General features: G+C 41.8%; 1 protein-coding gene across 3 annotated transcripts in view; it reads right to left on the bottom strand.

Annotated features, from left to right (window-relative positions):
* TRIM44 (tripartite motif containing 44) overlaps nucleotides 1-25,243 on the bottom strand; it is a 109,903-nt gene extending 84,660 nt beyond the window's left edge. Inside the window, exons 1-2 of one of the 3 annotated variants that reach the window (XM_043580968.1) lie at nucleotides 24,346-25,243; nucleotides 3,555-3,632 (exon numbers count right to left, since the gene is read on the bottom strand). In XM_043580968.1, coding sequence (XP_043436903.1) covers nucleotides 3,555-3,632; nucleotides 24,346-25,014 — 747 coding nt within the window. In that variant the 5' untranslated portion in view covers nucleotides 25,015-25,243. The remainder of the gene's footprint in view (nucleotides 1-3,554; nucleotides 3,633-24,345) is intronic. The other 2 variants (XM_043580967.1, XM_043580965.1) reach the window with 2 other exon arrangements.
* Nucleotides 25,244-27,101: the final 1,858 nt, after the last annotated feature.

The following is a 27,101-nucleotide window of genomic DNA, read 5'->3' as shown; positions in this document are numbered from 1 at the left end:
CGGGTTCTGTGCCTTACTTCCCAACCGCCACTGGCTCTAATTCCTGTCCTCAGGCTCACCCCTAGTGGCTAGAATTTGGTGTCCCCTGATGTCCTCTGGTTTTAGAACTCAGCCCACTCCTGTACCGTGGCATGAGCCTCCGTCACCCTCTTAAATCCTGACCAGAACTCTTCTCCCTCTTTCGGGCCTTGGTGTTTCTCTGCTGGACATGGTGCCTTACAGGAATCCTGTCCTCTCAGGCAGCCTCGGTGTACCTCCCTCTCCTCTCCTCTGCCCCCTCAGCTCAATTTGTTTGTTTTCTAAGTCTGAAGTTTTATGTATCTCATTGTTTTTTTTTTTTTTTTGAAGTTGAAATCGCTTAGATTTATTTATAAGGGCTCTTCTGGCCATCTGCTGAAAGGAATGAAAAAAAATCAAAACAAGAGGGAAGGAAAATCACTAAGGTCCACCACAGTCTCTAATCACCACAGACCCACTCAATCAGCAACCATGGGGGGTGGGCCCAGCACTCTGTATTTTATAAGTCCTCCAGGTGATTTTTAAAACATTAAAGGTTAAGAACCACTGGTCTGAAAGAAAAAGGGGCATCGGACAAATATTTTGGACAAAATGAGGCTTCTCATTCAGAATAATTAAGTCTACATTATTGACACAGAAGTATACCCAAGATATTCTGTGTAATAAAACCACAGGTATAGTATATTTCTTGTAAAAAAATCTTAGAAGTATATTTCCACATGGAAAAACTGTCTAGAAGGTTACACACCAAACTGTTAGTAGTGGTTAGCTTGGGGGAGATTCACTTGACTTTTCCTTTATGGATATCTGTATTTTTTAATCTATAAGCATATATTATTTTATAATTTTAAAAAATGGTTAATCTAGTCATCTTCCACTCCTCTCTGACAAAACTCAGAGGTAAAAATTAACTCAGTCCCCTGTAGATTTCAGTGTCTGGACTAATGAAGCTTTGTGATGCTTTAGGGAATTCTAGAGGAAGTGAGGCAGAGATAGTGCTCAGTGCTCCATGACTCAAATCAGTGCTTCTATGAAAAGCTCCTGTGCCAGGAAATGACAGGTCATAAAGCCTGAGAGATTCTGTCCCTCTTAAATAGGCCAACTTAAAAAAGATATGGTGGAGTTCTGAGGGAAAGCAGAACAAACTAAAAACTTCTCTCGGAAGACGACTATTTATTTGTTGCAAAAATTATATATATAGTGTCCCATTTCCCACACACCCCCCTTAGTGATCTGACATTCATTCTGCAATTACAGTGGTCCTTCTTCAAGCTAGCTCTGGGTCCATATAGCATATGTATACGGGAAACTGGAATGGGGCTTGAAAATCAAATAGATTGGTGGAAATAATCTGGGACAAGATAAAGAGAAGATAAAAGAGGTGAGTGTGTATGCACATATCCAAGATCAAGTCTGGTCCTAACAAATATCCTTTAGCTTATGATGCATCATGGGAAAATCCTGAGGCTTCCAGGAGTTGCTCCCATGGGACCACTCAATTTTTTCACCTCTGGCAAGCTTCCCTTAGAAGCACTATATGCATCCATAAAGGACCCCAAAGCACTTTACTTGTATTATCATCATGCACAGAAGCCACTCAATGTAATCTGTACACATCCTCTTGCTCCATCACTGCCCACAAGCATGTGGGTGTGGCAGAAACAGAAAACACAGTTGTCTCCTTCAGGATAGACGTTGCCCCAGAAACCAGAGAAACTCAGTTAAAAAAAAAAAAAAAGCTTTCAGTAATCTTTAATAATTAATTAGCTCATCTTCACTTAAGGAAAACTACTCATACCAGGGGTCTTTCTACTCTGAGCTAAGTAAATTGATGAAGGCTACCCCAATATTTTTCTATCAAGATCCTCTCTATCTCTGGAACCCTAACTATACCAGAAGATAAGAGATATTACCAATGTTCCAATGCTGTCGATGCTATATGAAATTTTGCAGATTCAGGACCACAGCCACCTTTTGAAAAGCCTGTCATTGTCTGTGACTCTGCCCTGATAGTGTTTCTGATTAGAAAATCGAGGCACAATGTGATTAGAGGATAGAAAGGAGGTGAATCCCAGGGCTTGGTCTGCAGCATGACATAAAAGAAAGAGCACAGCTACTGGAGTCAGTATGAATCGCAGCTTTAAATTATACTAGATTCAGGGCAAATGGCCCTAACCTCCCTAAGCCTCAGTGTGTCTTTATCAATAAAATGGGAATAATAAGCTACTCTACCAGGGTGTTGCAAAAATCACAAGAATTTAAGTCAGGGGGAATAAGAAGCATTTAATGGGCAGAGAGTTTCAGTTTGGAATGATGAAGAAGTTCTGGAGATGGACGGCAGTGGTGGTGATGGTTGGACAACAATGTGAATGTACTTAATGAGACTGAACCATACAGTTAAAAATGGTTAAAGGGGTAAGTTTCATTATGTATATTGTACCATAATTTTTTTTTCTTTTTGTTAATTTTTTTTTTAATGTTTATTTATTTTTGAGACAGGGAGAGACAGCATGAACAGGGGAGGGTCAGAGAGAGAGGGAGACACAGAATCTGAAACAGGCTCCAGGCTCTGAGCTGTCAGCACAAAGCCCGATGCAGGGCTCGAACTCACGGACCGTGAGATCATGACCTGAGCCGAAGTTGGACGCTTAACCGACTGAGCCACCCAGGCGCCCCTGTACCACAATTTTTAAAAAAGGAATGTCAGGCTCCCAGCACAGTGTCTGGCTCCCAGTGGGTACTCAAAAAATGCTAGTCTATTCACCATATGAAGAACTTTAAATTAAAAAAAAAAAAAAAAAAAAAGGTAGGGGATACAAAACGTGAAACAAAATTGTGCTCTTTTCCCTATTTAATTGTGAGAGGCTCTGACTGTCAGGAGAGCCAGCTGGCATCGATACCAAGTAGTGCCACAGTAAGTCTCCGGGTAGGAGAAGGGAGGCTGTGTTAGTCATAATCCCTCCGGCATGTTCAGTTCCCAGTCCACCCCCACCCTGGTATGGAATCTCCCAGAATATCAATCCTACAGCTCCTAACATCTTGCAAAGAAAGCTGGGAAGCTGAAACCATTTCCCAGACCAGACTCGAGGTCATGAGGACAAAAGCATTCGCGGTGGCAGCTGGTTCCTGTAAGTGGCAGAGAGACAAGACGCGAGTGCTGAACACCAACTGGAAAAGTCTGGAGCCTGTTCCAGTCCCCAGCATTAAGCTGATCAGTACCTCGGATGCCTTTGGCTGAATTAAATGGGCACAAAGGACAGTAGTCTCAAAGGCCTGTTAAAGGAAGATTAAAAATGCACTTGTCTGCAGTTCAGAGAAAACAATTAATGATTATGTGTTGTAAGTCATAAAACAGAGAAGGGAAAAAACAGATGACTTATCTCTAGGCATATGAGAACAATGCTTCTGATAGGCAGACTTAATTAGATCTTGATGCGACGTTCAGATAGATGATCATTAACATCCCTAGAACTTAGCTCAAGGAGAACGAAATACTTGGAGTACCAATACCAGATCAATTCCAAAACAATACTTACTTTAGGATCTGAGCTCTTGAACTTTAACCTTTCCACCAACTCGATCATAGCGGCCTTCAGTCCGCCAGAGTCTTTGCTCTAGAAGAAAGAAAAGTCAGGGGTCATTAGACAGCGTTTTGTTGCTCTTTCAAACACAAATAGCATTTCATGGGACAATGAAATGGAAAGCAATTTTTTCTTCTTATTAGCCAAGAGAACTAAACGACTAAGGAAAGCTGCACTGTCCCTCTTCCTCTATTGGACAAAGAGGGTCGGGACATAAATTGCCCACTGACCTGAGAGAACTACTGGAATGAAAACTAAATGCAATTTGTACAGGCTGACACATTGCATCTTAGGGTTCAACTGCGCCAGTGCTCACTGAGGGCTGAGGGTCTGAAAAGACATTTTGATCTGGGATGTCCATTTTATGACTTAGTGGTTTTTATTTTGAACTTCTACATGCCAATTACAGAAGTATGCAGTATTAAATATTCTTGTAAAAATAAAAACAAAGAAAATGCCCCGAGATTTCAAATGGTATTACAGTGTGCTGTTGAGTACAGGCTTTTGAGTCAGACATGTAAGGTTTCAAATTTGGGGTCTGTCATTAACTAGTTGACTAACCTCAGATAAATTACTTTCTCAAAACCTTCTCCCCTTCTATAAATGGGGATAATAAGCAGCATTATTTTGAGACTTCACTAGAACAGGGTAAAGGTATTTGCCCAGTATGTGGCACTTAGTAAGTGCTCAATAAATGTCTATTATTATTGTTATTTCATTAGAACGATTAGAGTAACACAATCCAAGAGAAATGTAATGTAAGCCATAAATACAAGCCACATATGTAATTTTAAGAGTTCTAGTAGCCACAGGGGCGCCTGGGTGGTTCAGTTGGTTAAGCTCAGACTTCGGCCTAGGTCATGATCTCGCGATTCATGAGTTCGAGCCCCGTGTCAGGCTCTGAGCTGACAGCTCGGAGCCTGGAGCCTGCTTCAGATTCTGTGTCTCCCTCTCTCTCTCTGCCCCTCCCCTGCTCATACTGTCTCTCTCTCTCTCTCTCTCTCTCTCTCTCAAAAATAAATAAATGTTAAAAAAAAAAAAAGAGTTCTAGTAGCCACAAAAATAAAGTGAACTTAATTCTAGTATATTTAACTCAGAATACCCAAAATATTATCACTGCAACATGTAATTTCAACATGAGATATTTTATACATATTTTTCATACTAAGTCTTTGAAATCTAGTGTGTATTTCACCAATGCAGCCCAATTCAATTTGGACAAGCCACATTTCAAGTCCTCGAAAACTATAGATAGCTAGTAAGTACTGTGTTGGTCAACACAGACTCAGTGAATGGACTCTACAGGCACACAGCCTGGACTCAAGTCCCAACTCTACCACTGGCTGTGTGACCCAAGGCAACTTAGCCTCTCTACGCTTCTATTTCTTTACCTGTATAACACGAAGCTAATAACAATACTTGCTTCATGGGGTTATATCAAGATTAAATGAACTAGTATACATTAAGGTGCTTAGAAAAGGACCTGGAACGTTGAAAAAAAAAATATTTAAAAAAAAGGGGGCGCCTGGGTGGCGCAGTCGGTTGGGCGTCCAACTTCAGCCAGGTCACGATCTCGCGGTCCGTGAGTTCGAGCCCCGCGTCAGGCTCTGGGCGGATGGCTCGGAGCCTGGAGCCTGTTTCCGATGCTGTGTCTCCCTCTCTCTCTGCCCCTCCCCCGTTCATGCTCTGTTTCTCTCTGTCCCAAAATAAATAAAAAACGTTGAAAAAAAAAAAAAAAAGAAAAGGACCTGGAACATGGTAAATGCAACAGATACATGAGACACTTTTATTATTGTTGTCTATCTGCCTCATAATGTTTTAAACTCCTTAAGGGTAAGAACTACATCCATCTCTGCATCTATGCCCAGCATCAAGAAGGGTTTGAAAAAGTCTACTGAACAAATGAATGAATATGCAATCTGAAAAAAATGAATGACCTAATTATAATACATGTGTAGCACACTCTAAAATCACATAAATTAGCTATTTGATCTCAACTCCTTTGTGGGATACGGTAGGATCATCACCCGCACTTTACCAGTGAAGAAAAGGAAGCATGAGGAAGTAAAATGATGGTCATTTTTATGGGGAAAAGGATAATAAAGAGGTACAACATAAACAAACACTACAAATATATGTTACTCAAAATTGGTCTCAGAATCAGTGATATTTTCTAAATTTGCAGAACCAATTCCAATTCCTCTAAAACAAGAAATACTTAGTAAGACCCCTTTAAGTAGATTAAAATAGACTAAAGGCTCAATGTTTTTTCCCCTCTCACTCTCTTTCTCTTCCAAGTCTATCCAGTAAAAGCCTGGTGTAATACGACTAGACTGGTATCTGCTTTAGATGTGCTCTCTAAACACAGAGTAGTTGACATTCCCATCCTAGCTGTGGTTCTAAATTTTAATAATTTGTAGTTTTAAAACGATGGTTCACAACTCTCCAAATTTCATCACCAATTTAAATCCTTAATCTCTGTGGTCTCACAGCAGACAGTTGGGAAAAGGAATCCAGAGGTCACATACCAGAGAGTTGGGTGAGACCGAAATACCTAAAAAAGGGTTAAGTCGCCAGACACAATCCTGCTTTTATGAGATGATCAAACAATAAAGCCTGTCTGGTGATATCATTTCTCTAACCTGCTTCTCATTGGCTGAACAAGCAGGTCACTTGTCCCTGGAAAGCTCTCTTCCCCCACATCCCAGCTGCCAGCGCCCAATTTAAGCTCTTAAGCAAGAGCCCTGATATATTATGACTTCCCCCCCGGCTCTAGACAACAGAAAGGAATGCACCAAAACTGTGCCTTAAAACATTCAGAAAAGAAATGGAACGACGAAGGAATCCCTAAGAAGCAGACAGCCCCTTTGCAGGCAGACGTGCCTTGTGTGGAGAGATAAGGGAACCCTTAGCCTTCTCTCATAAAAATACAGTGTGTCAGCAGAATCCTTCCTCCTCTTCACCAAGCATCAGCAGCACTGCCTACCCAGGGGAGAGACAGAGGAAGATGCACAGATATTCTCCTTTCAGGAAATTCACCCATTCCACCCCCACCCCACTCTTTTTGAGAATTATTCTCAGAGATTAACTAGGGTCTATATTGAGCCAGCTATACTCAGCCTCTAAATGGGTGGTGAAGAAAACATGCCCCAATGGCTTCCCCCCCACCCCATAAAATAAGCAGATGGTTAGAAGGGAGAGGCTCCTCTGGGCAAACCTGCCCCCAACAGCTGCAAGGCTGGGGCAAAAGTCCAAGTGGAAGACCCTGGCCCCCGATTCACCTCGTTTCTTTCCCCACACTCCAGTCCCTTCCTGCACCTGAAAAAGCCTTGTGCACAGATGTGAAAACTAGTGCACCCAAGCTCTGGGAACATCTCTCTCAAGGAGTCACCCTTGGCCACATCTGGGATCTAGTTATACACATTCAGGGGTAGAATCTAACGGCTTGATCCATCTTCGGAGGAACAGACTCAGAAAGAGGCTCTACAGGCCTCGAAAGCAGATTCAAGATATTTCATCAGGTAATTCTTGAGTCCTGGATACTTGGGAGAATAGTCACGAAGGGGATGGCAAAAGGAAGGGCCCTCTACAGCATGCTACGTAGGGTAGAAACACAGGGTTATCTAGGTCTGAGGTGGCATTTGAATTTGCATGTCCCCAAAGCATAGGGTAGTATGTTTTAGTTAATCATCTGTTTGCAAAAGGTAACCAGAATAGGAAACTATACCCTCATACTTCCCTACTGTGGGGGGATAGAACTACTGCCTATGAAGCTGTGTTCTATTTGAGAAGTGGACCATAACAGTAAGAATAGGCAGGCTAATTCTAACCCTGTAGATATCTGGTTCCATAAATGGCCAGATTCTACTGTGTCACTCCTGCAGCAGGCATTTTGAGTGGCAAAGTGAGAGTCTCCTGATACTGCTCTCCTCCACCTCCATCCCACCCAATACCTTCCAAGAACACAGGAGTTCAATGTAAGCGTATCTTGTTTACACATCTCTTTCCTTCCCTGAAAGAATGTAGAACACAAAGAGACAATTGCTATGTTGTGACACCCGACTCTTAAGAGTTTGATCAACCTGTGGAGATGTAACATCCTTCAGAAAAGTCAGCTCATAGGGGTGAGTCATAATAAAGCCAAAGAAAGGAAAAATGCCTTACACTGGAAGGTGTTCTTTACTCTCCAAAGCACTTTCATATGCTCTTTCATTGGCATTTCACGATAAACTTAAAAACTAGTATACTCGCACTTCACAGCCAAGAAAATGGCTTGTGGAAATCAAATGAGGAACCCAAAAATCACGCGGCTCATACACTTTGTCAATGGCATTTCACAGTGACACAGTAACTAAGAGGTGCTACGTTCTCACTTTACAATGGTGAAAAAATGGTTCTGTGGAAGTCAAATGAATACCCAAATGATGCCCCCAAATCACAAAGCTAGTCAGTAGCAAAAACCAGATCAGAATGATTCAAATGAAAAAGATTGAGATATATATATATATATATATATATATCAGAAGAGATTGGTGTCAAGAATACATAAGAAAATACAAAAGGGATTCCTATAAACAAGTAAAAGTCAAATATGCCCCAGTGAAATCCAAACATAGGATAAGAACATAACAGAAATGTCGAATGGCTAATAAACATCTGAAAAGATGTAAAAGATGCTCAAACTTCTTGCAATTAAGATATTTTTTATTCATCACATTGAAAAAAAAGTTCTGGGGGTGCCTGGGTGGCTCAGTGGGTTAAGCGTCAGACTCTTGAGCTCAGCTCAGGTCATGATCTCGTGGTTCAGGAGTCAGGCCCACATTGGGCTTTGCACTGATGGCACAGGGCCTGCTTGAGAGTCTTCTCAGAAGATACTCAGAAGTATCTCTGTAGTTTTATGGGAGTTAGTCTAGTCTAATGCCAATAACCAGCTGGACACCAAAAGAACAATCTGTCAGTAGAAATGCAAATGTTAATCACTTAAACATCCTCAACGGGTTCCTAAGTATTGACTTCTGCATTACAAAAAAATCAGAAGATACCGAGTTCAGAAAGCACACTGGCTGGCTGTTTTGGTTTTTGTCCTATCCCACTGGCCTTGTGTTGGTAACATGCTTTAAAAAAAAAAAAAAAAAAAAAAAAAAAAATCAACCCAACTTTGTTATTTTTACAAAAAGAGTTTTTTTGGGAAAAACAGTGGAAGAGGACTAAAGACAGAATATACAACAAGTCCTCCTAAGGAGTCAAATCAGAAAGCAAAGCCTTGTCAAAAGGAAATGAAGCTGAGTTTTTGTATCACCACGCCATGCATAAAAATTCTTTACTGTCTTCAACATGACTTGATTTTCCAGCTCCAAGTCCACTCCTATGTTGGGCGACCACCTTCATACAGTTGCTCAGATCCAAAATTATTTCTTGGTCTAAGGAACCCACCACCAAGTCTTTCGAAACCTAACTCTAGAACATCTGCCGCCTCCAACTACTCTTCACCGTCCACACTACTCCTCGGGCCAAGCAGTAACACCGCCCCCGTTCTCGATACCCTACCGGCCGTTCTCCACACAGACACGGTGGTGAAACTGTAAGAACACAGGCCATGTTGCTCACACCCTTTCTTAAACAGTCTATGGCACTCAATCCTCATCATGGCCTACCTCATCAAGGTAATCAGACCTTATCTGTTACTATTGTTCCTTCATCCCCTACCCTTACTCATTTATTCTCCAACCATCCTTTTTATCTTCCAGCAAGCTTATTCTGGCCCCGAGCCTCCTCACATTCTACTCCCTCCACATGAACCACTATGCCCCCAGATCTTCCCATCACTGGCTCTAACTCTACCCAAGTCACTACCCTCGAAAAACTCCTCAGATCCTTAAATAGCCTCCCTCTCATTCCCCATCCTGGTCAGTCTCCTCTCCTTCTCCTAATTTCTTATTCACGGTATTTATCATTATTTGAAATACTGTTTACTGTTGAACTTCCTCATGTCTGTTTTGCTCATACAATACGAGCTCCATGAGAGCAGGGACTTAGAACTACTTACTGTTAAATTCCCTGCTGTCCAAAAATACTCCACACCTGATTAAACGAACAGAGCAAAGAAAAAAATCACCATGCCACTAACTTTAAACACTACATAAAAACATCTCAATAAGTACTCTACCTCAAAGAACGGTGGTAAAAATTAAATAAGATAACGTGGGAAGCTTATAGTAAGGAACTTGACACATACTAAGTTCTCAATAAGTTTTAGTTACTGTTGTTTGTTATTATTAATTGAATAACAACATACTGAGGGACTACTAAGTACCAAGTGCCAGACTCGAGAAGTGATAAATGGAAAAAAAATGACAAAATGATCTGTTATTAATCAAAATACTCTGTAAAATATCTAAGAGGAAAACTTCAGATAGAAGAGAAAGAACAGTTTTAGAATACTCAGAAAGTATTAAATGCTTTCATACAGAAGGTAAACATCAGAATGTGCTGGTACAACATTCAAGTTTAAATGTAAGTGGGAATAATTAAAACGTGGGAGTAGAGGCAACAGGAGGTGGTGGAAAGAACATGTACTTTGGTATCAGACCTGGATTCAAATGCTAGTCCTTCTACTTATTAGCTAGGTGACCTTCTGCAAAGCTCAAGCTCTTTGAGTATCAGTTTTTTCATCTGTAAAATGAGAACCATAATATAACTTATTGTGGGAGTTGTACCGAGATCAACTGAAATAATGAATGAAAAGCACCTGACCTAAAACCACTCAGTAACTATTATTATTATATTCTCATCTCCAGAAAGAGCCTCAAAATTCAACAGCAGACAAGAGTTTCTAGACCGCCTTAGTTTCATAACCTCAGCCAAAGATTAGCATTTTCATTCTTCGTGCACGTTAAGTCAGAGTCTACCACTCAACACAGGTTATATCCCACCAGGGTTCAGGCTGACCCAAAGAACAGAGAGGAGAGCAGAGGGGTGCCTACACTACCTCTCCCCTACTGGAGAGAAAATGGAGGCTATTTTCTAACCGGAAAGTAAAGGGTGTATTGCCTCTGCCTCCCCTCTGCTTCTATAAAAATTTCCCACAGTTCAGAATGTAAAACAGAATTTAAAGAGGACAACCAGCAAGACTTGTGAACCTAAAATTAGACCTACCAGCTGTGTTTTGGTTAGCTAGTGCATAAGGCACCAGCAGGACACTGAAACATACAGGAGCCTCTTCTCAAAGATAAGGTTTTCACCAGACTATCTTGCCACCAGAATAGAGCAGGCAGAAGGAGCAGAAGGAGAGGAGGCTGAACACTTTTCACCCAAAGAAACTTGGTGTCCAGAACTTCTACTGCTGCCAGACTAATCGGTCTGGAATTGAACTCAGAACGGAACCTTAGATGGCTTTATAATGGTAATAAGAATAAGAGCTACCAATTGCTGAGGGCTTATTATATTCCAGGCACTATGCTAGCCTCTCTACATGTATGATCTTTGTTTATTTTTCACTATAACCCAATAAGGAGAAACAATTATTATGCCCATGTTACAGACGAGGAAACCAAGACTCAGAGATGCTGAGTGAATTATCCAACACGACACAGCTAGTAAGTACTCAAACGCACAGACTGCAAAGCCAACTGATGCAAGACTGCTTGGCCCTTCATATTTATTGTCCCATTTTCCCTTAGTAACAGACCCCAGCTTTTAGCTGGACACAGCCTAGAGAAAACATCTCCCCTGCAACTAGGTAAGGCCACAGGACTGAATTCTGGCCAGTGAAACATAAGCAGCAATGTATACAACTTCTAGAGGGTTTTCTTAAAATGGAGAGGCGTTCCCTTCTTCACCTTCCTGTGCCTGCTATCCTGGAACCTGGATGTGCTGGCTGGAACACCAGCAGTCAACTTGGTCCATGACAATGACTACACCCTAAAAGTAGCAGAGCAGAGCTAGAAACAGCCTAGATTCCTAATAACTTCACAGTTCCTCCATACTAGCCTTAGACTGCTTACATCCACATCCCTTTGACACAGGGAGAAATAAACATCTATCTTTTATTTTGGATTTTGCTATTATTTGGGATTCTTCCAAATTATTTCATTATTTTAGATGCAGCTGAATTAATGGAAACACTGATATACTAAATCATGCAATACTGTCTCTTTCAGTTTTTCATTGACACCCTAGGACTAGATATTTCATATCGTGTATTTACCAAATATTATATGTACATCTACTACTCAACAGGCACTGTGCTAGGTACTGGGAACACAAAGATAAATAACATAGAAGAGTGGCCCTAGAAGAGTTTATAACCCACATTAGACATGAAAAGATATAACACTGATAGAGTACGGTATTTAATACCACAGTAAATGTGCATAGGCTGTTGCTATGGGAACATAGAGGAGGGGTACCTAACAGTATCTAGTCTGTATTTACCTAGTAAAATCCTATCCATCCTTTCGAATACCACTTCTGCCAAGACATCTTTCCTAATTCCATGCTTACAGATGAAATTAGTCTCTTTTCTTTGAGCCCCCATAGCATACTATTTGTACCTCTCCTCTAACATTTACACACAAACAAGCACATGAAGACTATCTCTCCTACTAGACTATAAGCTTCCTAATGTCAAAAACTTGTCTTTATTCCCAATATACATCATACAGCTCACCAAAATGACTCAAAAATTACTCAGATAAATAAGATTAACTTAAAAATACCAGTCTTTAACAATAAGCTAACTATATGCTATAGTTTGTACACATTAAAATGAATGTCTCCTTTAATCTTTTACTGAAGTTAAAGGGTTACCCTGCTACCTGATCAAAACTATCTAAACACATCTGAACTCAGTTTAGCACATAATGAAATGTTGAATAAGAATATGGTTATTTGGCCTACATTATGGAGAGAGCTTTAGCATATTTGAAGAATTTTGTTTTTTTCATTATTGATATATTCTGTGACATCTGAAAAGGGTATCAATATTGGTATGTTTTTTCTTTGATGCCATGTTGGCTTGATCCTGATCATAGTGATACACACACACACCCCCCCCAAAAACAAAACACACATACAAAGGATTTAAGTCTCCTAGGGCCACAGTTCTGTTTCTTCCCCCATTCTCATCTCTACCCCACATATCAGGACTAAAGCTTTCATTTCACCTATTCCTTGTATATATTCTTTCCCCTCTTCTGAGAGGTCCGTGAGCATCTGTGCTTCTTCCTGTCACATACGTTTAGACTCTGGCTCTGGATATTAAAATAACCAACAGGGACAGGAATGTGAAACTGAGCTGGTCATCTCAGGCTGAACTGTTATTTCAAGCAGAAGACACAATGAGCACTGACACAGATCCACCTCTGGCTTCTCAGTCCTGGGTCGGACGCAAGGGAAGAGAAGTGGGTGCACCAGTGAATAGGCAGGGCGACTTCCATGCTACAGGCTGTAGTTAAGAGAAGCTGGTGCCACAGGCACACAGTCCTTAATTCTCAGAGGGGTTTAAGAATTATAAGACTCCTGCATCAGCAACTTTACCCTGAAAAGCAATAATCTAAAAATATAAAATGCCCATTAACCCACTCTATTTTGTTTTCTGGTTTTGTTTGTAAAGTTTATTTATTTATTTATTTTGAGAGAAAGAGAGGGAGAATCCCAAGCAGGCTCTGCACTGAAAGTGCAGACGCGGGGCTCGATCCCATGAACCGTGAGCTCACGATCTGAGCCAAGATCAAGTCAGACACTCAATCAACTGAGCCACCCAAACACCCCAACCCATTCTATTTTGATTGAAAGGCCAGGGAAGAGAAAAAGAGGGCACTGGATTCTTGGGAGAAAGAAAAGGAGAAGCCTGGACCTTTTCTGTGAAGAGTCAGCTGTTAAGACTCCTGGCCAAGCTCGCTCACTTTCCAACTGTAGGACTCTGAGCAAGTTATATGAACTCTCTATGACTAAGTTTCATTTTTCTTTACAATAGAGATAATAACGTACCTCCAGGGTTGTTACAAGGATCAATTTAATATATATAAAGAGCTTAGAACAGTGCCTGGCACCTATTATATAACTGCCAGCTATTAATCCATTCTGTCTCCCAGACACCAACAGTGATAAGTCATCTTGATAGTGTGTACCCTTAACTCTGCGGTCTTCCTTCCCGAAACTACTAACTCCAGTCTAATCACGAGACGAACACAAGACAAATCCAAGTAAAGGACATTCTACAAAATACTTGACCATTCCCAGAGATTTTGATTTGATTTAACTGGCTGGGATAGAGCCAATCCAGGTATTTTCTAAACAATCACCTCCACGGATGATTCAGAAACGTGGCACCGAGGTAAGGAACACACTGTTTACTTTCTTGACCTCACCTTCTACTCCTTTTTCACTCCACTCTACTTCATAAGGACCTTTTGTTGTCCCTCCAATACCCCAAGTTCACCTCTACCTTAGAACCTTTGCGTTCACCATTCCTTCTACCTTAACCACTCTTCTACCGGAATATTTTTTAATTTTTATATTACAAGGTATAATTTTCATTCTTTCATGCACAAAAAGTCCATTTCTTTAACAGGACACACTGAGATGGCTTTTTCCCTGCATTTAACCCTGCAGAAGCCCTCCAGGCTCTCTTTAATGAAGCACTGCCTTAGGGGATGTTGAATCCCCTAATAAAGTGTTGTAAAAGGGACCCCCATAAGCTCATACTCCCTCCATAGGGTAATATTTTCTCTGTGCTAACAGAACATTACAACTGCTAGAATAATGTTATTCTTCTTACTTCAAGAGTCACTAACCCTTTATGAAAATTTATATGAACCAAAGCAATCATATCTGCTACGAATCACTGAACTTTGCAAAAGCAGTACTCAATTGGTAACACAACAGAAGAGTTTCCCTAGATCTCATAAATTCAGGTCTCTGCCCAAATGTCATATGCCCACAGATGCCTTCCATGACTACCTCATCAAAATATAACCCTCTGCTGCCATGCCACTCACTCTTTGACTACTATGACTTGACAAAGATTTCATACTACATACTACCATCCAAAATTACCTCTCTTTCTCCCCAGCTAGAGAGTAAAGTCCATGAAAGCTGGGGCCCTGTCAGTCCTCTTCACTGCAGAACTCTAAGACTTATTACAGGGTCAGAAAGTACATTTTGGAGGACAGACTCATATAGGGAATCCCAGAACTACAGGCCTCTCACAAACTTTTCACAGAACGAACCACTGGGGTGGAACAGGTAGGAAGTCATTCTCTTTACCTTAATCTTAGTTTGTCTTATTCTAAACAAATAAATAAGACACTGAACCACTACACAGCTAATGCTTCATGGTTTTATTAGAAGTTAGCCCAAGGGTGCCTGGGTGGCTCAGTCGGTTAAGCATCCGACTTCGGCTCAGGTCATAATCTCGTGATTTGTGGGTTCAAGCCCCACGACAGGCTTTGTGCTGACGGCTCAGAGCCTGGAGCCTGCTTCAGATTCTGTCTCCCTCTCTCTTTGCCCTTCCCCCGCTCGTGCGCATGCACTCTCTTTCTTTCGTTCTCAAAAATAAACATCAAGGGGCGCCTGGGTGGCTCAGTCAGTTAAGCATCTGACTTCAGCCCAGGTCATGACCTCAGGGTTTGTGAGTTCAAGCCCTGCATCAGGCTCTGTGCTAACAGCTCGGAGCTTGAAGCCTGCTTCAGATTCTGTGTCTCCTCCTCTCTCTCTGTCCCTCCCATGCTCATGCTCTGTCTCTCAATAATAAATAAACGTATGTATAAATAAATAAATAAATAAAATATTAAAAATTTAAAAAAAGATATCCCAAATCTTTCAGAGAATTAAAAATAATATAAACAGGTCCATTTCAGCAGACCTTCAAGCTTCTGCCTCCCTACCAGAGCTGCTTCTTATGAGCTGACTGGAGAGCCGGAGTCATGCACCATTATAGGATGTAGCAGTGACCTACCTCCAACTCCAGGCCTTCCAGAGCCGCAGCTGTTCCGAGCATATGCGTATATCCTTCTAACCTTCCACTACTAGTGCCCCTTCACCAGCTCTTCTCTGCAGTTGTTCCCAATGTCACTTAACCCAACATTCTTCTCCCCAAACACCCATCTTAAAGACACACTCGAGGGCAGAGGGTGTGGCTTCAAATCCTTTCATCTATCCATAATAAAGCCATATTAAGAATTCTAGGGGCGCCTGGGTGGTTCGGTCGGTTAAGCGTCCGACTTCGGCTCAGGTCAGGATCCCACAGTTTGTGAGTTTGGGCCCCGCGTCGGGCTCTGTGCTGACAGCTCGGAGCCTGGACCCTGCTTCACATTCTGTGTCTCCCTCTCTCTCTGCCCCTTCCCTGCTCATGCTGTGTCTCTCTCTGTCTCAAAAATAAATAAACATTTAAAAAAAAAATTAAAAAAAAAAGAATTCTACAGATGCTCATAAGCACTTGCTGAACTCTGCACCACTTGTCTCAGCCATTTTATAACTTACCTTTTCCTCAGTGATCCTCGAGTGAGCTAGACACGTACTGTTCAAGTCACAGGACATAACCCATTAATGTGCAATACAATCAACTTAGCAGGAGAATCCAGAACAGAACAAAAACAGAAAACATCATATCTGGTAAGCCATACAATGGAACATTTCATGCACAAATGTTAAAGGAGTGTGTATGTGCGTGTGTCTAAGCAAGATTACAGTATAAAGCACACTGCCCCTACTGTAAGTTGTGTTCAATTTTTTAAACTACTGGTCTAGAATTCTGAGTATATCTAATTGCACTTCTTTGTTTAACAAAAATGATTCATTAACATAGCTATGAATGCAAATCCCCTTGACAATATAAGAATTTTCATGTGACTAAATCCATAAGCCAGATCGAGTTCCTTTGTCAGACCCAATGACCCATTTTCAGGGCCAGAAATTATGGTAAGAGAAACCTGCATATCTGGACGAGATGTTATGACCCAGATGAGAGATCATAATTTGGGCTGTGTAACTAACTATATTTCTATGATAAAGCTGGAACACATGTTCAATTCAAATTTGGACCCACAAAATTCTTTGAAGACAGAATCCTCTGGATCCAAATGGAAATAAATACAGCATAGGAGAAAAGGCAAGACTTTAAAAATCACTTCAGGGACTAGGTGTTAATCTTGTCCCTTCAAAGTGTTCACTTTAGTTCTTTTGGCCCAGCCTTCCAATAACCTCTCCTCAGTCCCCTCTTGCTTGACAACCGCCTTGGTTCTCTGTCTATTCTTAAGTTTGCTTTCCTCTAAGTGTCAGCAACCCTTGGCAACAATTTGGCCTTCTACCACCAACACCAGACACTCACAGCCTGGCTAGGCATGAAGCTACCAAAACATATATTATACAAACTCCTCTCAACTCAGGATGTATATTTCACTACATTCCTTATATTAATAATAAAAATAGCAGCTAACATTTGCTGAGAACTTACAATGTGTTAAGTATTGTTAAAGTGTCTTATCACAAGCTAAACCATTTTATTCACATCAAAATCATATTTTATTTTTAAAAATGTTTTAACGTTTATTTATTTCTGAGAGAGAGACAGAGTGTAAGCGGGGGAGGGGCAAAGAGAGAGGGAGACACAGAATCCCAAGCAGGCTCCAGGCTCTGAGCTGTCAGCACACGGGGCTCGAGCTCACGGACTGCAAGATCATGATGTGAGCTGAAGTCAGACGCTTAACCGACTGAGCCATCCAGGTGCCCCCAAATCCGATTTTACTTTATTTCATAACTTTATACCCATTTTAGAGATACAGAAGTATAGCCAAACTGTTACACAGCTTGCCCAATGTCAAAAAGCAAGCAGCAAAGCTAATTTCTGTCCCTCTCTAATCCTGCACTGTTTTATATTTTTCTTTACAACACTTATTACATGTATATTTGCTTATCTGTTTTTCTCTATTTTCTTAGCTGCAACAGATATAGGGACTTTTTCCACCGCTCACTGCTATATCCCCAATACTTAGAAAGCACCTGTCCTTGGCCTATACTCCATAAATACTCGCTGAATGAATGAATGCAGTGGAACATGGATCCTGTTCTCGCACCATCATCATGCAGTGCTACTTTTATAATATTTTTTTAATGTTTATTTATTTTTGACAGAGGGAGATGAAAAGAGAGAGAGACAGACAGACAGACAGACAGAGCATGAGTGGGGGAGGGACAGAAAGCGAGGGAGACACAGAATTTCAAGCAGGCTCCAGGCTCCTAGCTGTCTGCACAGAGCCCGACATGGGGCTCGAACTCACGGACCGTGAGATCGTGACCTGAGCCAAAGTCAGATGCTCAACCGGCTGAGCCACCCAGGTGCCCCATGCTGTGCTACTTAAAAAAAAAAAAAAAAAAAATTTTTAATCTTTATTCTTGAGAGAGAGAGAGACAGAGTGTGAGTGGGGGAGGGGCAGAGACAGAGGGAAACATAGAATCCAAAACAGGCTCCAGGCTCTGAGCTGTCAGCACAAAGCCCGATGTGGGGCTGGAACTCAGGAACTGAGAGATCGTGACCTGAGCCGAAGTTGGTCGGTCACTTAACCAACTGAGCCACCCAGGTGCCCCCATGCTATGCTACTTTTAATATTCCAAGAGCCTTACTCTCTTCCAATAAGCAAATGTACATTGGCCTCAAAACATCTGAAACCAGAGTGAACTGAAACTAAAGCTGTAACTAAGCTCTGATCAAGCTCAAATATTTACTGGATCAAAATAATTAGCCCTTCATCCTAGCTGCCTAATAGAATAAATAGCATATACCCCTTCTGAGGGACAAAAAAGAAAATACTACTGTCCCCAGTTCTTTTAAACACAATATCTAGTATTAGATGAAAAATCATGAGACATGAGAAGAATTATGAAAATGTGACATAAAATCAGACCCCAAAAGAACTTTTAAAAGATCTTTTAAAAATAAACAAATAAGCATTCTAGAGTTGAAAAATACATTATAAACTAAGAATTTAACAAATGGGGGCGCCTGGGTGGCTCAGTCGGTTAAGCGTCCAGCTTCAGCTCAGGTCGTGATCTCGCGGTTCGTGAGATCGCGTTCTATCGGGGAGTTCAAGCCCCGCGTCGGGCTCTGTGCTGACAGCTCAGAGCCTGGAGCCTGCTTCGGATTCTGTGTCTCCCCTTCTCTCTCCCCCTCCCTTGCTCATGCTCTGTCTCTCTCTATCTCTCAAGAATAAACTTAAAAAATATTTTAAAAAAAGAATTTAACAAATGACATACAACAGAGTATATGTAGCTGTAAATAAATAAACAGATTTATCTATTATTTCCCAGACGTACTAAGTAAAAAAGCAAAGCAAGAGAGATAATTTATATCCTCCAAAACCCCATTAATTCCAGTTTCACCATGTGAAAAACATCAAACAAATCCAAACTAAGAGACATTGTACAAAACACCAGACTAGCACTCCTCAAAACTATCAAGGTCATCAAAAGCAAAAAATGTAATGTGACCACAGGATCCTGGTACAAAAGTCATTAAAGGAAAAACTGGTGGAACTGTAATAATGTCCATAGTTTAGTTAGCAATACTCCAACGTTAACATAAGAAGAGTACAGGAAGGAGCTCTTGTTTTTTGTTTTATTTATTTTGAAAGACACAGAGACAGTGTGAGTGGGGGAGAGACAGACAGAGGGGGAAAAAGAGAATTCCAAGCAGGTTCAGTGCTGCCAGCACAGAGCCCGACCCAGGGCTTGAACCCATGAGATCATGACCTGAGCCAAATCCAGGAGTCCGATGCTTAAGTGACTGAGCTACCCAGGTGTCCCTGGGAAGCAGCTCTTGATCTGAGCACATTCACTGATCCGAAATAAAATGCGTTGTACATTTGACTGGGGGTGCAAAGTGAGGAGAAGGTAAGAGAAAGCAAAGTTGATGACATGCTCAGAGTGACTTTTTTTTTTATTTTTATTTTTTAAAGTAATCTCTATACCAACGTAGGGCTCAAACTCATGACCTTGAGATTAAGAGTCAGATGCTCTACCAACTGAGCCAGCCAGGTTTCCCCCAGAGTGAGACATTTAAAAGAGACCCTATCCACATAGACCTGGGATGCTTTCACAACTCCCAAAGAGTAAAATCCTAGAGTAAAGACAAACTAAAGTAAACCTTTCACTACCTCACCCTCCAAAGGGGACTGTGGGAGTATTGCCTTGGAGCTGAACAAAAGGGGGTGAGGAGCTGTGGGAATGGATGAAAGTAGAATCTTTCAGAAGTTGTAAACGTGGGCAGGTACCTCCTAAAAATTTGGTCCAGGAAATCTCAAGCAATTAATTTAGTTTAAGGGGGTTCTAAACAAATTGCACCCTCAGGCCTTTGCACAAGCAAATTCAAATCCTCTTTCGAAGACTATAGCTTCATGCCGAAGAATACAGCTTCGTGCCAAGGCTTGGGAAATCGCCACAAATAATTTTTCAAAGGCATTGAGAAGCTATGCAGACACAAAAAAGCACAAAAGGAAATAAACATGAAAAACACCATCAAAGTGTTCACATACTGGATCCACAAAGTCTTCACATACTAGAATAATCAAAAACAGATTATGACCAACATATTCACTGTTCTCAAAGGAATAAAGAGAATAGTTACAATATGAAGAAAGACAATAACAGCATATGATTCACAAATTTATATTAATACATTTAAAAAGTGAGACAAAATGGACAAACTTATGGTAAAACGTAACTTTTCAAAACTGACCTGAGGAAAAACAGACAACTTGTACAGACCTATTATCATTAAAGAAATTGAATCCATAATCAAAAATACCATAGAAAGGGGGCACCTTGGGTGACTCAGTTGGTTAGGTGTCTGACTTCAGCTCAGGTCATGATCTGACAGTTCATGGATTTGAGCCCTGTGTCAGGCTCTGTGCTGACAACTCGTGAAGCCAACATAACTTTGATAGCAAAATCTCGTAAGGACAGTACAAAAAAAAATTTATAAGCTAATTTCTCCCATAAATATGTGAAAAAATCCAGATAAATTATTAATGAACCAAATTTAAAAACATAAAGATATTTCATCATGACCAAGTTGTGTTTCTCCCACAAATGCAACGTTGCTTTAATTGTAAAATATAATAATAATGACATGAAGGGATGGAAATAAGACCATATATATGCACACCCCTGTGTTTTTGTGTACAAATACAAGAACATTTGAAAACTTAGCAAGAAACTAATAGAAGTGGTTACCAATAGTCATGAGGGGGGGGCACCACGTGAAAAGTACAAGGGTGAACAAGAGACTTTTGAGACATGCGAACATATTACTTTTTTAAATTTAATTGAAAAAATCAATCCATATAATTCACCACATCAACATAGTAAAAAAGTAAAATCACATGAACATCCCAATAGATGCAAGAAAACCATTCAAAATTCAGTATCCATTCAATATTAAGAAAAATTTTTAAACTAGGATTAAAAAGGAACTTTCCTGGGGCACATGGGTAGCTCAGTCGGTTGGGCGGCCGACTTCAGCTCAGGTCATGATCTCGTAGTCTGTGGGTTCGAGCCCCGCGTCGGGCTCTCAGAGCCTGGAGCCTGCTTCCAATTCTGTGTCTCCCTCTCATTCTGCCCCTCCCCTGCTTGTTCTCTGTCTCTTTCTCAAATAATAAACATTAAAAAAAAAAAGGGAAATTTCTTAATCTGATGAAATATATCTGTGATATATATAATATATAAATATATTATCACACTTATTTGTGAAATGTAAATTATTCATCAATTAGAACAAGACCACAATACCCACTATGACTTACATTCAACATTATATTGGAGGTCCTATCTGAAGCAATAGGCAAGAAAAAACACATGTAAGGATTGGAAAGAAACAAAAAGTGTCTCTCTTTGCAAATAATAAGGTCACGTATGTAGAATAAATCTACACATTATTAGAAATATTTAAGAGAATTTAGCAGACATTTTAACACAAAAATCAATACATAAAAGCTAATCATACTCCTATATACAATTAGAAAACAAGTTTTGGGGGCACCTCAGTTGGTTAAGCATCCAAATTCGGCTCAGGTCAGGATCTCACAGTTTGTGAGTTCCAGCCCCGTGTAGGGCTCTGTGCTGACAGCTCAGGAGCCTAGAGCCTGCTTTGTTCTGTGTGTGGGCGTGTGTGTGTGTGTGTGTGTGTGTGTGTGTGTGTGTGTGTCTGCCCCTCCTCCGCTCATGCTCTGTCTCTCTCTGAAGTAAATAAACATTTTTAAAAATTTAATTTTTTTACAATACTATAAAGTTTTAAGTGTCCAGGAATAAATTTCACAATGAGGTACAAGATCTTTCAGAAAAAAAAAAACTATAAAACTTTATCATGAAGCAATTTAGACCAAAATAAACATACCAGAAGACTTTATCTTGTAATGATGTTAATTCTTCATATATTGCTTTATAAACTAAATGCAATACAAAAAATGTCCTGCAGGCTACAGTTTGTTCTAAGAAACATAAAAGGCCAAGACTGGCTGAGATACCCATCTAGAAGAACAAAGTGGAAGGACTTGCTCTACCAGATATTAAGTCTTGTTACCAAGCTATGATAACTAAGAAAACATGTTTTTCACACAGGGATACACTAACAGATCAATGGTACAGAATAGAAGACCCAAGAAACACATTCACACACATATAGGCAGGTAGTATAGCAAATCCGTGTAGAAAAGGCAGACTTTTCAATAAATGCTGCTAGAGCAATTGGCTACCTGTAGAGGGAAAAAATGAAATAGAGTCCTTACTTCTGCCACACAGAAATCAATACTAAGTGAAATAAAACACAAAAGCACTAACAATAAAGGCAATTATTGATAAATTCTACATTAAAATGAACAACTTCTACCCAAGACATAATTTAAAAAACAGAGAAGATATTTTCAACCCATATAAACAACAAAGAAGTCAAAGAAATACATGAATACGCCTATAAGTTAATGAGAAAAAGACAACCTAATAGAAATACGAACAAAAAAACTGAAAGGGTATTTCACCAAAGGAGAAATACAAAAGATACACAAAGTCCTCAGTAACTAGAGGAATACAAATTTAAACCACAAGAAGATACTATCACATATCCACAAAATTGACAAAAATTTTAAATTCTATAATAGTAAGTCCTAAAGATACAGAACAACAGGAATTTTCACATACTCTTCCTGGCAATGTAAATTGGTACAACCACTTTGGAAAATAATTGGCAACATCTGGTATTATTTAAGATATGCACAGTCTGTGACCGGACAATCTAACTCCTAGGTTTATATTCCATTTAAGTATATGCAGATATGCACCAGGAGACCTGAACAAGAATGTCCACACCAACATTGTTTATGATAGGCAGAAACTCCAGAATTTGTAAGTCAAATTTCCATCACTGACAGAACAGGTAACTTGTGGCACAGTCATAAAATCGAATTCTACACAACAATGGAAACGAACAAACCACAGCCACCCACGGGACAAATCTCAGAAATACAGTGTTGAAAAAATGAAGCATAACTCAAAAGAATGCACAATAACGATATGATATCAATTGTGTCAAGTTCAAGTAAGTTTAAGAATGGGTGGACAGATGGATGGATAGATGGATGGATGCATGCATGCATGGATAGATAAGCAAGGAAATACCACCTCAGAAGTTGGATAATGGTTACTGGGAATGGGAACTGGTTATAATTGGAAAGGACACTGGGCTTCAATATTGCTACTAATATTCTATGTCTTAATCTGGATAGAGGTCACATCAGAATTTGCTCTATAATGACTTGTTAGACTGTGCACGTTTTCACACACTGCGTATTTTACAATAAAAAAGGGAAAATCTCATAAAAGAGATACTCATTAACCAGGTATTTGTTATTCCATCGCCAGCAATTGCAAGGTTGCTTAAGGAAACCAGTCATCATAATATGACAACATTCACTAATAACTTGATCATTCGGTTTCCTCCCTAGCTAACTCCAGCGATTTCTCTCACTGGCTGTAAATAACCACAATATAAATAAAAGGCAAATCACCTGCAAATCCATCCGCCCAGCAAATATTGATTAATGTCTACTACTTTCCAAACACGTCCAGGGGACTAGCAAGGTCCAAAATAGAAGGTCCTGCCCTCCCATCAAGACGGAGCACACAGGGACTCCCACTTGCATTCCAAGTTTGCCTCCAACCTCTCATCTTCCTTTCCAAATAAGTATCACACATGAAGAACCTAAAAGAAACTCAGGGTGCGTATGACCTTAATAGGATACCACCATCTCCGAGGGTCTCCTCACTACAGAGGAACTACCTGGACTCATCTGGCCAAACCACAGTTTCCCGTGTTTTCAAGCAGGCAAAGAGACTGCCTTACCAAGTCAAGGCACTGGGCTCAACAAGGTGACGTTGTGGGAACTGGCTTACACGGAGTCAAAACTCCCAAGGAATGCTTCACCTGGGATCCAGGGACCAGTGGCTTGCAATTTTCCAGAGAAAAGTGTACACTAAGCTTTGTGTGTACACATATTTCCCTTGGGTCAGAGTCCAGAACTTTCATCTGACTCTCAAAGGAGTTCAACCAAAAAGGGGGAATAAGCACTGCTCCCAACAAGTTGCATAGACCGGCTTTTTAGGGTTACGGTGAAAGCGAACGTGGCCACAAGTGGGCCACCTGAGTTGACACCCAGGTGTCCTGACCTCTAGACCTACGCTCTCAACTCCCAATACTTACTCTTAGTTCCTCGAAGGCTTCATCTAGAGTGGAGAGCTGGTGGCCCTGGTGAGTCCCAATGACCGGACACAGGACACAGATAAGCTGCTTATCTTCCTGGCAATAGGTGCTCAAATCGAGCCCATGGTCCGGACACTTCCTCTTGGCCACTCTCTCCGCTTCCATTTCTATTTCTGGGTCAAATTCGCTTTCTGCCTCCGTTTCTCCCTCGGCCTCAGATTCTCCTTCTTGGTTGTCTTCCTCTGCTTCGCTCTCTTGCTCATCCTCCATCTCTTCCTCACTGTCGTCTTCACTGTCTTCATCGCTCTCATCCTCACTCTCTTCCTCCGTCTCGCTCTCTTCTTCGGATTCACTGTCTTCCTCGGACTCGCTCTCCTCCCCCACCTCGCTCTCTACATCCCTCTCATTCTCCACCTTGGCCTGGGCATCTTCCTTCGCGTCGCCCTGCGCGGGGGCGTCCGCGGTCCAGGCCGGGGCGGCGCCGTGGACGTACTGGGCCAGGTGGTGGCTGGGGAACTTCTGCCTGTGCGCCTCGGCGTGGCGGTGGCAGTAGCAGAAGGCGCACTCTCGGCACACTTCCTCGGCCCCGGGGGCCTCGTCTGGCTCGCACTCGTCACACGTGCCGTCGTGCGGCAGCTCCTCGAAGGCCGCGCCCACTCCGGAGGCCATGTGGCTGCGGTGACGCGGCCCAGGCCGCTGGGCCTCCGAGCTCGCCGCGGGGCCTCCTCCCGTCCTCCTCCCCGCAGGGGTCCCGTCCCAGGAACTGGCCGCGCCGGGTCTCGGGACAGGCCTGGGGCCGCGGCGCCGCCGCCGCCCGCTCGCGCCAGGCGTAGGAGCGAGGGGCCTTCCCGCCGGCTCCGCCGCTCGGCGCCCGCTGCGCTTCCTCCCGCGGCGCGGGTACTTCCGGCGCGGCGGCCCCGCGCCCCCGTCGGCCCCCGCGCCGCACGCCTTCCTGCCTCGCGCTGCCCGGGGCGAGATCGCCGCGCCGCCAGCCCCGCCGCCCCGGTTCTGCTTTCCCTTTCCCTGTCAGCGGTCTCTTTTCACTTCCTGAGTCATTTAAAGTGGCAAGGGCCCTTTTCCGCGTTCTATGGGGGGAGCTCGGCAGCCCCGGATGGAGGGGGAGGATGGAGGAGGTCTCCCGCTCACTCCCGAGGCGGGAATCGGGCCCCGCCTCCCAGGGTCCCTCCCTGTAGGTGTCAACCTGACTTTTCAAGGCCGCTAGGCAGGTGTAAGTGGGTATTGATGGCAGTCTCTGTCCTTCCACTTGGTCGCCGCCCGTCCCAGTCCCCACCGCCCCGTGTTCCGCCAGGTGCTAGGACTGAGTGTTGTTTACCAGACCGGACCTGACCGCTTGGGATTTTATGAGGGCCCCCGGAAGGGTTGTGTTTGTTCTTTCAGGCTCAGGGAATTTCAGAGTCAGGCTGGGCAAACAGACACTTTCGATCCACAGCAATACTATCCTTTGTCTATTTGCAAAGTCTATTTGCATTCCTGCTTCTCTGGGGCTCAGAATCTCTAGGGTGGCAACCTGAATGCCTTTTTTTTCCTGAGAGCTTGCTTGCCTTGGGTTTGGCTGAGATGTCAGGTGAAGCAAGTGAGGAGAGAGGATTTGTCCAGTGAGAGTTCCAACGTGCAGTCATTTTGCTTTATGTTAGGAGACCGCCCAGGTCCAGATTGGGATTCCAGAGAAATGAAAGGGACTGTTATTTATTAACCGGTTCTGAAGTGCCAAGAATTGGACCAGATCTTTTCGTGTCATTTTAAAAGCTAGTTTTGGAAGATCCCCTGCCGGAGGGCTCCCAATTCTCAGTACTACAACTTATTGGCTTTGTGATCATGAAGAAGTTAATTGATCATTCTGTGTTTCGCTTTTTAAAAACATACATAAAGTGGAAATAATGGTAATCTCTACCTGCTGGGGCTCCTTTGTGGATGAAATGTAAAGGTGCCTGCCTTGTAGAAGTATTCACTACATTTTAACTATTATTATTGGCTCAAATTCTATTTAGTTGCCCATATTGGAAGGAAGTTTTAACCATATTTTTAACGCATTAGGCATTATTGGCTAGACGCTGGTAGCATAAGCACCCCCCCCTTAAACCTCTACCCCATATCTAAGTCTCTCCAAGACTAAGAGCTTTTGTTTTGTATGTAGGAGAGGAAAAGGATATTTTGATCTAATCCAGGGAGAGACTGAGGTATGGTTGAACAGAATGGAGGGGAATGGAATGGTGTTTGTTTTCCGTTGATTCACTTCTATAATTTTGAGCTGGGATTTCCATTTGAGTTTCACAAAATGCCAGGGGCATGGGGTGAGGTAAAAATCATTTAAAATCATTTTTAATGTCTTCACATATGTAATGTATGCTTCATTTGGGTGCAGCTTTTGTCCAAGACTTATGTTTTTGAAATCTTTTTTTTTTTTAACCTCAGAGTAATTGTATAGAATTTTGGTGGGGGGGGGGGGATCAGAAGGAAGGTTTGTTTTATTCCAATTCCATGCGCATTTCTACTTTCTCCAGTTCACTTCTTTGGAAATCATTTCTGTGCCTGCATTTGAAACAGGGATTGATGCATCATTCTGAAAAAAAAAAAAAAAGTCAACAAATGTCAACTCAAATATCAGCAATAGTATACCTAGTGAATAGTGTTTCCTGCTTGCTAATTTCCACCACCCCAGGCTTAAAAGAAACAGCAGCCTATACAAACATACTGTTATCGCAGCTAGAAAATATTTTTTTCAGTGAAAACAATTT

Source organism: Prionailurus bengalensis, chromosome D1, assembly GCF_016509475.1.
Source record: "Prionailurus bengalensis isolate Pbe53 chromosome D1, Fcat_Pben_1.1_paternal_pri, whole genome shotgun sequence".
NCBI lineage: Eukaryota > Metazoa > Chordata > Mammalia > Carnivora > Felidae > Prionailurus > Prionailurus bengalensis.
The sequence above is the reverse complement of the archived record's forward strand: the minus strand, read 5'-3'. Positions and strand labels throughout refer to the sequence as shown.